The sequence below is a fragment of the Meriones unguiculatus genome, chromosome 10 (genome assembly GCF_030254825.1).
Source record: "Meriones unguiculatus strain TT.TT164.6M chromosome 10, Bangor_MerUng_6.1, whole genome shotgun sequence".
NCBI classification, from domain to species: Eukaryota; Metazoa; Chordata; class Mammalia; order Rodentia; family Muridae; genus Meriones; species Meriones unguiculatus.
Genome location: NC_083358.1, coordinates 23,570,679 through 23,582,361, shown reverse-complemented (window position 1 = coordinate 23,582,361; position 11,683 = coordinate 23,570,679). Strand labels below are relative to the sequence as shown.

General features: G+C 50.5%; 1 protein-coding gene across 2 annotated transcripts in view; it reads left to right on the top strand.

Annotated features, from left to right (window-relative positions):
- The first annotated feature begins 230 nt into the window (after nucleotides 1-230).
- The window catches only part of Cdh5 (cadherin 5), a 39,276-nt gene continuing 27,823 nt past the window's right edge, over nucleotides 231-11,683 (top strand). The window contains exons 1-2 of one of the 2 annotated variants that reach the window (XM_021636433.2): nucleotides 231-365; nucleotides 11,117-11,339. In XM_021636433.2, the coding sequence (XP_021492108.1) occupies nucleotides 11,136-11,339 (204 nt within the window). In that variant the 5' untranslated portion in view covers nucleotides 231-365; nucleotides 11,117-11,135. Of the gene's footprint in view, nucleotides 366-9,597; nucleotides 9,731-11,116; nucleotides 11,340-11,683 lie in introns of those variants that run through there. The other variant, XM_060392146.1, reaches the window with a different exon arrangement.

Here is an 11,683-nt window from a genome sequence, read left to right as displayed (position 1 = left end):
TGCTGTGGCAAAAGCCCAGGCCCCCCCCCCCAGTCAGCCCTGGGCTCAGAGCCCCACGGGTGAGAGCTGGAATTGAGGTATGTGTTGAATACCCCAGGCAGGTCCAAGGCCTCCACCGGGCCAGGCTAACCATGCTGAGGCCGCCCACCATAGGGCTTGCCTATCTGCAGGCAGCTCACAAAGGAACAATAACAGGAAACCATCCCGAGGGGAAGTGGGCCAGGGCCAGTTGGAAAACCTGCCTCCCTCCCAGCCTGGGTGTGGCTCCCCTCTCCCCTCCTGAGGCAATCAGCAGCGCTCTACACAAAGCTCAGCCCGGGACTGGACTGTCTGAAGGAGTGCAGTCTCCAGCTCCTGCCGACGCGGTAAGTGAGCTTCCCGAACCTCCCAAACCTCCCAAACCTCCCTCTATTCCTGTCCCATTGAGCCAAGGCGGGGAGGGTCCTGGCTTGCCCATATGACTCCAGGGGACCACAGCTTCTCCAGGGAGAGTCTCCTCTGGGGCCAGAGTGGGGCTGAGGAATGTGTACCTCTTAGTGTGCAAGGACACACCTGGTCATCTTGGAACCAAAGTGGGAGAAAGACAGTCTTACAAGTAGAGTATCTCACTCAGGGAGACTCCAGAGACCTGAAGCGTCTTTGGATTCCAGGTTCAATGAGGAGAGGATCCCACCGCCAGCCAGGATGCAGTGGACGCTGTCTTGGGCCTTGGATTTGAGTGGGATCTGCTTTGTATGGAATGGGCAAACGACAGCTCGGTGCTTCCCTGTCTGCCAGGGTTAGCTCTGCCTTCTGCCCAAAAGTCAGGCTGGACCAGAGCTAAAGGGATAGATTTACCAACGTCTGACTTGCCCCCACCATCATCCCCACCCCCAAGTCCTCAAGGGCACTCATTCCCTTTGTCAGTGTCACCCACTTTCAAGCTAGGCATTCTGAGGCTCAGCTCTGACACTTGGGCCCCTGCTGCTCAACTCTCTTTCCTCATCTCCCCCAGACTCACAGGGCCTGCTTTGTGCTTTGGTGGTTGCAGGCTGGAAGGCAGCCTGCAATTTCTCCCCCAGCACCAGATACTCAGGGCCTAGAGCTCAAGAACTCCTGTGGCCCTGCAGCTCAACAAAGGCCCTGGAGACAAGGACCTCTGAGCCAAAAGGTGGCCTTAGAGGTGACCCTCGGCACTGATCCCAGCCTAGCGACTTCCGTGTGGCCTTGGGACAGTTGCCTAAGGTCTCCAAACCTTCATTAAGAGAGGACATTTTTGGGTGCAATTCTATTTACAATTTGTGGTGAGCAGTGGAGACGGTACAGGCAGAAATAATACTCCAAAACAATGGCTCCGAGATTTACTATCCGGTCCCAAGGTGGAGTTTACTCAGAGAAAGCAACTAAGATTTGGAAAAGAGTTAGGATGAAGATTTGAAGCTAGGATGAAGACGTGGTATCTCATCCTCCATGGCACACAGGCTCTTTCTAGCACCTGTGGTAACACAGGGGTTCTGGGTTCTAGACTGTATTAGTCTTTAGATATATACCCTTGGCTCTGGGATTAGCACATAGTGAGAGGCAGATAAACAGAGAATCACGGATGGATTCTCCCACTTTCCCAGAGCAATAGGTGTCTGTGAATACGGCAAAGATTTGGAATCCCGAAGCACAGGATAAGCTTCCCCACCTCACCTCCTGTCACTGAGTGGCTCCCAGCACGTGAAAGGAAGGGCTGAAGTGAGAGGCCATATACTCATTACCTGAGCTGCAAGCTCCTTCAGGAGTCGTGTTCCCCATCTACACTACCCCTAGAGGAATGTGATAGGCAGGCAAGACTCCAATAACAGGTGACAGAGACAGGTAAGAAGCTTGAAGGGTCTGAAAGGCTGGTGGGCTCTAGGATCTTTAGAACAGGGCGTGGATGCTGAGTAGTAGGAAGGTTTGTGACAGCCCAGAACAATTAGCTGTCCCCAGGTGAACAAGGAAGTCACAAAGCTCCCCTGGATCTGGCCTGAGCCCATCCATCGATGGACTGGAGAGTACCAGGGTGATCCCAAAAGGCCCAGGAGCAGCTGAGTGTCGGGTGGCGCGGCCAGTTCTAACTTTCAGAGCTAGAAGAAGTTCTCAGTACCATGGAGGGGTTAAGCTGTTCACCGTGTAGTCTCAGCCCAACCATTGTGCAACCAAACAAGGACCGGACATGGGGCAGGAAGTCAGAAGGGCCACACTTATTTTCTCCCAAAGTTAGATGAGTCACACTTGCACGACTACCTCAGAGACAGCAGGCGTTAGCCACTGGCCCAGCAAAAATCTCAAGCCTCTGGATGACTGGACCAGCCAGCCTAGGAACAAACCAGGAGCCTAGAGGCACAGGAACTGCCCTAAGAGACTTGTTCTACTGTTGTTGGAGAAATACAAAAGGTCCATCATAACCCTGGTCAGTGTTGGCACTGAGAAGAGAAATTACAGAGAGCGTCTTAAAGGAAAAGAAGGAACTTGGAATTCTGGGAAGACTAGAACAGCTTCCACAAACTTAGACTGGGTCTCCCATCTCTCTGTGGCAGAGGATGGTTCTTAAACCCACTCAGCCCTCCCCCCCCCACCTGGCATACACTTGGCAGACCTGGCAGTCAGGGAGAAATGGGGCTCAGGGGTGGACAGACAGTGGTGAATAACATCTTCCTCCTGGAGGAGAACAGAGAAATGGGAGATGAGCCTACGGCAAGACCAGGAAATGAAGGCAGACGTGAGGCAGCCAGTGGAAGGCGCAGCTCTAGACTAGAGAGGATGGACAGGGAGAGGTCAAGACACCTGTGCACTTAGTAAGCCCTTTCTGTGTGTGTTGGGCTTCACCTCTTCCTGTCCTCCTATGCAGGGATTCAGCATTTGTTGCCTTTATTAGAGGCACAGCAGCTGAACTACAGCAACACATAGACCCAAGCACACGAGCAATAAGACAGGTTCAAACAGACAAACATATGGACCTTATTCAGATGCCCCACCACACAGTCCCAGCCAAGGTCAGGATGCTCAGAGGGGTGGAAAGAACCCTTAGGGTGGAAGGCTTCTGCCTGATGCTTGAGCCTCCGCATAGGAATCAGAGAGCTAGTTTGAATGACCTTAGCACTCAAAGACTCAGCATGACTCAGTTTCAAGTTCCAGGCGAGATTTGACCCTATTGGAAGATTCTATCTTATAGTAAAGCTTCAGAGGAAGGAAAACCGTGATTGATTAGTGATGTCTGTCATGGGTATGGGAAGAGGTGAGCAGCATCAGCCTGGGAGTTCTAGTTGGGTAGCCCTGTCCTAAGAGGCTCACTGCTCAGGGGTATGTGTGGACTCTCTGGAGACCTGTAGGAAAGATTATCTCGTTGTCCTAAAGGATCAAATTTTAGTGGAATTAGCAATATGATGGCTGTTAGAGGGGATATTTGGAACAAGCAAGGGCATTTCCAGTTAAACCACAGGTTGTATTTGCTCTGCTCACCCAAAGTGCTGTCTGCAAATATACATGTTGGTTTTTAAATCCTGTGAATGAAAGGAGAACCAGAAGCAGTTTTAGACTGGGAGACCGGGTCAAAGAGGGATTCTACACCATCAGACTCCAGACCTACCCTGAGTCCATTACTGGACACTAGGATGAAGTACATAGTTTGAGCCAGAATGGTTCTGGGCAGAGAATGAATATTCGGGTTAGGAAGCAGAGGCTGGGCTGGGAGCTGGCGGCAATCAGAAAACTACATGGAGGAGGTGGCCTCAGGCTCCATCCACTCAGGGAGCAAAGCTAGGAAGGGCACTCCAGCATGCTGGGTGTAGCACAAGCATTGTGCATTCCAGACACCTTTAGGATGGCTGGTGGCTGGAAGGGGTAGGAGGGTAGAAGAAAGAAGGGTTGGAGGGGCTCAGAGGGGACACACTCGCTGGCTAACTCTGGAGCTTGGCTTCATGCTGGAGAGGTGAGAAGCTGCAAGAAGAGCTTAGACAAGGGAGACTCAGAAGGGAGCCACTCCACAAGCCAAGCCAGGAGACAGCCTCAAGAGAGGATCAGGTTTGGGACCCCTTGGAACAGGTCTTAGCGCTAAGCTAAATGGAGCTACAAAGGAGGAGAAAGCCCCAAGGGGCCAGCACTTAGCTGATTGGCTTCACCTTTCTAACCTCTCATCGTCCACACTGACAAAACCCAGTTGTAAACACTGGAGACTCAAAAAGACAATGCAAGAATGAGTAGAGGAACGGGGTGAGGGTGTGTGTACCCTTAAATCCAACTCCTGTCCTAGCTGAGGCTCAAAGTGGGGATAGGCAGGCCAGAGCTGCCCAGGGCCACACACAGAGCTCAGGCTCCAAATTCACTGAGCTACAGGCACACCCCCTACTTGTTTGGAGTCATCTCCGCCCACCGCCCTGCCCCTCATCCCTGACCCTCCAGACTGGAGTTCACAGTCTGTAGGGGGCTGGGGTGGGGCTGAGCATTCCATCTTCAGAGGCCCTCCCTGGGGTTCCACTTAGCTGCCAGATCCAGCCCCTTGTCCTCACTGAAGGCCATAGGCTGGCTAAAAGAGAGGGCCTTGTACAGGGAATCAGTTCTATGGAATTGCTGTGGGCACTCACCTATATACAGGGCCATTGGGGTCTTATACAGACTCCTTGAGGGATATGAGGCAAGAGAGGGAGAGACAGAGAAACAGAGAGAGACAGAGAAAGAGATAAAAAGAAACAGAGTCAGACAGAGACAGACACAGAAAGAGAGCTAGTTAGTTGGTTAGTTAGCTAGCTAGCTAGCTAGCTAGTTAGTTATTCATTAGTTTACCTCATCCCCAGAGCCCTCCAGGAGAGTGAGCACTTCCTCAAAGCTAGAACCTGGCAGCTAGAATTTAAGGGTTCAGTGAGGCTCCCACCAGATGCCTGTGGTCAGAGGAGGACAAACCCAAGGTACTGGCCTTATATCCCGCTGAGGGGCTCTAGCTGGAGCCAAATTTCCTACATCTGTTCAGCTGCAAAGCCAGAACCTAGTCCCAGGGAGCCCCTGAGACACCAACTCCTCCTCCACACCCCCTCTTCAGCTGTGCCCAAAGCCATCCTTCTGCCTGTAATGTGTAGAACTTAAGGCTGAGCCCATCTCACAGCCCCTTTTAGGCCAAGTCCTAGGGACAGCTGGGCTGTAAAGACAATGGGAAAGGGGGCCTTTGCTTGATGTCCCACAGTGGATGCATGAGGAGAAAGGGCTCCTTCCTACATGCCAGTTCTGTCCCTCCCCTCCCTAAACACCCTCTCAAAACTTTGCAAATCCTTTCTTCCCAGCACACTTTGTATTTTTTTCTTCTGGCATGGTCTGTGTCATGGGTCCACAGGCAAAAAGGCCTATATAAGATAAGTGCTAGTATGGGAGTGGATGTATAATCTTGTACTCCTTTGACTTCCTTCAGGGAAGTGGTTTCATGTGACCTAGATGGGAAGGAATATCACCAAGCCCATGGGATAAAGGAGGTCCTGAAGTTAAGGTCTCACTATGTTTGGAGTCTCAGAGGAAACCAGAGAGTAGCAGACAGAGGCCTTATTCTGTCCTACTCAGATGTCCAGACACCTTGACCTTCAGAGTCATTTCTCAGTCCTCAGACTCTGGCCATTGGACCATGCCTACTCTAGCTACTCGAAGATCCTTACCTTTCAGGGCATAGTCGAGGTCAGCCATATTCAAGTTCTCAGAGACTCAAGTGCCCCATGTCCTGGGCTCTGTGTACACTCAACATCAGGGCTTTCTTTGTCTTACTAAATTGGCATTTGTAGACTGACCAAGGGCACAGCAGGCCCTGGTCATCCTGGAATTCCTCTGAAAGCATGAACATGGCTCCAGAGTTAGGGCCTTGTCCTGGGTGGCAAGCTGAGCCACTAGGCACTTTCTTGTCCTCTAGCTGCTGTGTTCACACAAGTTCCCCGCTGTTCAAGTGGGATGCTCAGTGTGGAATCACATTCCCAGTCCTCAAGGCTCTCGGATATCTTCGGTGCCCTGATTCCACCCAGAGGCATTCTAAGCTTTTCTGATGCCAGTAAGAAGGGCCAAGAGATGAGACTCTGCCAGATGAAAGCAAGGGGATAAAGACAGTGTCTACTAGGTAGTGGCTAAACCTTCAAGAGATCCAGTTCCCAGTGAGCCATCCCAGCTTCCATCCCTGCACAGGTGGCAAGAACAATGGCTGTCCTATAGAACCCTTTCCCTCTGCTAAATTTCTTTCCCTAAAGGCAGTAGACTCAAATAAGTGTGGCCATTGACATGGAAAGTCCCCTGAGACTCTTTGTAGAAGATTAAAATTCAGAAGGCAGCAGATTATGTCATGGGCAGTCTCTAGATTTCTATTTCCTCCCCTGCCAAATGGGAATGAGAATTTCGCCTCCTAGATGTGCTGGGGAGAGTGTGAAATTTAAATGAAGGGATATCTCTGAGAGCCAAGCACTGAAAACTGTTATTATAACAAGCGTTGCTGGAGGTGGGGGTGATACAAGAAGGGCTGCTTTAGTCTGCGTGTCCACGGGGCCTTTCCTTCCTCATCTGCAAAAGAGGACTATTGGTAATTGCTTCCAAGGGTTGTGGCAAGGTTTAAATCAGGTAACAGGCTCAAGGAGGCCAGCGTACTCCATACCCCAGGCTCCAACCTTACAAGATCCCATCTTCCACTTGGCCCTACCTCCTCACCAACAGCTGACTAACAAGAGAGCTGAGTGAGCAGACCTCCTCATGCCCTGATGTAAGGGCCACCTCGAGAGCAAAGGACATTACTATTAGAGGGTGGGAACTTGCAGGTAACCTGTGGGCTAGAGGCTTTCTGTCCAAGTCTCACAGCAAGGCCTCTGCTGGACACAGAGTAGGTCAGCCCTACATCTTCTGAAAACTCTATGAAGCTAGCCAAAGCCCCTAGAGGCTAATGCCCCCTGTAAGCCAGTGAATTCTGCTTCACTGAAGTCCAATATAATAATTTCCTCATAGAGCTGACAGCTGTTGTCGGCCCTCAGAACCCTTCTCTCATCCCAACAGGACCCAGCAAAGAAACTGTGGGAATACAATGTCCCATATAGGCTCTTTGAAGGGATGGCCAGCAAAGGCTATGGAGGGTCACAGGGACCAAGCTGCCCATGGAGGCCCCCAGAGACCAGCAATGGAAGGATGCTATTATCACTCTAGGATTGAAGGGGCAAAAGGGAAGACACTTGCATAACCCAGAGACAAAAATCCCAGAGATGCTGCCCAGTAGGAGCTGGCATGATGCAGAGTGCAACCACAAAGGGAAAAGGCAGACCAGAGGAACAGAGAAGAAGTGGCCTACTGCTCTCCTCCTGTCACCAGAGCACCCACTGCACACCTCTTGGACAAACCCAGCCAGAGGCCAAGGCCAAGGCTAGGAGTCCCTGGGGAAGCCCTATGGTCTAGAGCAGAGGTTAGTGGGGGCAGGGAGGGGTATCTGGGAGACAAAATGAACGATCCACACAAACTCTCAGAAAACGACTGGGAGAGCTACTGTCGTTACTGCTCTTTTGAGAGAAGCTCCTGCTGTGTAGCTCAGAGTGGCCTCAAGTTTCTGGCAGCCATTCCACCTCTGCCTCCCAAGCCCCAGGATTGCAGGCATGTGCCTCTTAAGGATTCCGTGTTCCAGAACAAGCCTGATAAGCAGACCGCAAGCCTCTGATGATGATGACAAGCTACCACAAATCTGAGGGCCTAAAGTCAAAAGAGTTTATTTACGTATTGCCTTACAGTTCTGAAAGCCAGAAGTCGGAAATGGATCTCAGAGGGCTGAAGTCTGAGTTGTGACCCCTCTATAGGCCTCAGAAGGAACTGGCGCCCAGACCTCTTCCAGTTCCATGGCCGTTTGCATCCCTTAGTCTCTCAGCAACCACAGCCTCATCTCACTATGTCTTCTTATGGTGCTGGGATCCAGACCTTCACATATTCGAGACAATCACCCTACTGTAGAACTGCATCCGGAGCCCTCTCTTTACGTTTTATTTTATTTTGCTTTTTTTTTTTTTTTTTTTTTTTTTGAGGCAAGGTCTTATATATCCTAGCTTCCAGCTTCCTGTGTGGCTGAGGGTGACCTTTGAACTTCTGATCCTCCACCTTCAACTGCTGAGATGATGGACATGTGCCATCATACATTGCATACGTGGTGTTGGAGATTAATCCCTGGCTTTGTGCATACTGGGCAAGCAATCTACCAACTGAGCTACATCCTTATTTGTGACACAAGGCCTCCCTAGGTTGCCCAGGACGGCTTTGAACTCACTCTGTAGCCAAGGAGACCCTCCTTCCACAGCTACCTGTCTAGCTGGTCTGCCCCACTGGGCCTAGCTGCATCTTATATTTGAATCTAATCCTCCTCCATCTACCTTTAAAAGACCCCAGGACTATCCTGGGTAGTGCAAGATCAACTCCCCATTTCAAGTAAGATCCTCCACTTAAGTCCACTTCGAAGAGTCTCTTTTGCCATGTAGGTGACTTTCATTTTCCAGTGTATAGGACATGGATTCTTGGAGGCTATCGTTCACCCGTTACACTGACATAGCCTCTCCCCAGTGCCTTGGCCCTTACTGGTGATTTCTATGTGGTCCAGGAGACTTCATCAGTTCCTCAAACTTAGTAACTTCTCTTCTACATCAGAGCTTCATTCCTGCTGGTCTTCTTAGAGCTGACACTCAAGCACAGCCTTAAATGATTTTTTTTGTAGGGGTTGGGAGTGTAGCTCAGTGATACAGCACTTGCCAAGCCCATATGAGGCCCTTGGTTACACCCTTCCAGTGCCACAAAATATAATAAGAGCATCTCAGAAAGGCCTTCCACAGTGTCCCAGTCTCTGCTGCTAGCTGGCTACTTCCTCCTCACAGCTGCATCTCCCACAGGGATTCCCACTTTCTTTTCTTCCTCTTGGTCCCACTGTGTCAAACAGCTCCAAGGAAAACCTTTCCTATCTCACAGCTGCGCCCAACAGCCTGGTCCAGGATATACTCCCACCCTCACACCCCAGCAGTGCAGAGTTTAGGCTCTTGCCCTCTACTTACCCCAGGCCTGAGAACTCTTCCCCTCCTTCTGTTTCACTTCCTACTATATTACTTATCTATTTCCCAGTCACTTCTCACTTGAGGGGAACAGAAAACCCCAAGCCTGGCAGTTCTTCCCCGGGCAAAGAAGGAAATGATTCACATAGCCATGGCTGCAAGGTAGAGGCAGAGGGTCATACTACCACCTCCCTGAGTCAGGACCAGATTCCTGGCAGGCCTTCTGCTTCCATTACACTTCCCGCACGGATTGTTTCGCCGCCTTCCTCCTGCCTGGCATCTTACTCCAAGAGCCTGCCCCCCACCCCGAACCCCTGCATGTTCTAGTCAGACCTAGAAGTCAAGGACGCAGAGCCTCCCTTAGGCACATAGTCCTTGTATTCAGCCCTCCCCCAAATCTGGGACGCTGGAGTCTGCTTCCTTCTAGGACAGACTTAGTGGAGCTGAAGGGCAGGAACCGTGGTTTCTAAGATGAGGACAGACAGTCCAGCCCTCGCTGAGGCCAGCCTGGCGCCAATGGTTCAGAGATGATGTTACTGGAGTTTAGAAAGATCCTGTGATAAACGAGGTCCACCCCTTCCTTCAATAGCAGGGGAGGAGGCTACCCCTTCCAGCTCTCTGAAGGCCCTATCACTCTTCAGGCACCTGCTCTGATTCCTACTCCCATCTACCCATTCTCTTCCTCCATACCATCCCAGGAACTGCAGGTCAGTGACACGGGAACCCCAGCTGGGTGGCAGAAGAGGTCACGGCTGAGAAGTCATAGTGATGGCCATGCCATGGCCTCCACCGCTATGAGGCACTAGAAATTTTCCCTTCTCAAAACTTAGACTAGAGGCATGACTTAATCTCTTGGCTGTCTTGACCCACATTCTAAGCCTACAGGTTGCCTTCCATAGCGTGCAGCCTGTTCAACTGCACAGGGCCTGTGCTTCAAAGGGGGGGGCTGTGGAGTTTAAAATTCTTTCATCTCCATTTCAAATTTTCTAATTAAAATAATAGTAATAAAGTCCCATGCTCTGTTTCACACTAAAGCTAACCCTGTGTACCCAAGTCTCTCAACTCCCACCAAACCCAGCTCCTAAGGTGGCCATCACCTGTGAGTCCTAGAGTGAGGGCTAGCCTCTAGATTAAAATGTTTGAGATTTTCTTGGAGCCTTCTTCTTCTTCTTCTTCTTCTTTTTCTTCTTCTTCTTCTTCTTCTTCTTCTTCATCTTCTTTTTCTTCTCTCTCCTCTCTCTCTCTCTTTCTCTCAGTTTTTTGAGACAGGGTTCTCTGTGTAGCACTGGCTCTCCTGGACTTGCTTTGTAGACCAGTCTGGCCTCAAACTTACAGAGATCCACTTGCCTCTGCCTCCCAAGTGCTGGGATTGAAGGTGTGTGCCATCACCGCCCAGCTTCTAGAAGACTTCTTAAGGCAACATCAGTGCCGGAGGGCTTTCAGGCTGTAAGGAGCTGGAGAGATGTTTCCAGGAGCCTTAAATCTACCCCAGAGCAGCTGTTGGAATATGGAAGGCATCAGAAAAAGAGCTAGAATTTGAGTCCACACAGACTTAGCCCAAGTTTTGGCTCTGTTCCTTACAGTATGGGTGATTTGGAGATGTTACTAAGTGTCTCCATTCATTTGTAAAACTAGGGTCACAGTTTTACAAACTGGGAGGCTGGAAGAAAGATTAAATGTGATGGTTTGTCTAGAGCACCTAGAACGGAGGAGCTCTTAGTGAAGGTGACTGGTTGTGGCCAGACGCCTGGGCTGCATTCTCAGCTGGAGTTAGCCGCTCTGTGCTTAGTTCCCTCATTTGTAAGATGGTGACAGTCTGAGTCCCCCACAGTGCTTTGGGAGCGTGAGCATCAGTATTCCAGGTGTCCTTCCCTGGAAGGTCTCCTGGGACCTCATACCCCTGCACCTGCTTTCATGCCAGCCTATGTGGGTATAAGGAAAAATCATTTTGGGGCTTGCCTTCCTCCACTTAGACCAGTGTCTCATTATGCTGGTGTCAGCTCAGTGACAGAAAAAGGAGGAGAGAGGCAAAGAAACTTTAGTTCCTAGAGTAAGATGCTCACAACTGATATTATCTATCCTCTTTCCTCCAGATCAGTTCCTCCGGGAAGGATGCAGAGGCTCGCAGAGCTGGCCGCTGCTTTGGGCACCTTCTTGGGCCTGCTGGCAGCGGCAGCAATGGCAGGCCCTAACCATCCTCAGATAGACACCCTCAACATGCTTCCTGTCCACCATCGCCAAAAGAGAGACTGGATTTGGAATCAAATGCATATAGATGAAGAAAAAAACACCTCCCTACCCCACTATGTGGGAAAGGTAAGCCTTGGGCTCCAGAGTGATGGATGTTACCAACATTGGACCATGACCATGTAGCAAAGTTGGTGACAAATACAGGAGGGGTTGCCACAGAATGGGGTAAACAAGGTGGGAATAATGGTGAAGGTGACAACTGTGCTGATAGTTGTGATAGGAAAGAGAAAAGTGATGATGGTAGTGGTGGTGATAGGAATAGTGAAGAGAAAATAAAGGAGTGGATGGTGGTTGTGATGGCAATGGTGTCAGTGGTGATGGTGGGAGGAGCAGCCTTGGTGACAGTAATTCTGAGAATGAAAATCAAAGTGAGGAAGTTTAATGGTTGGGGGTGGTAATGGTTGTGATGG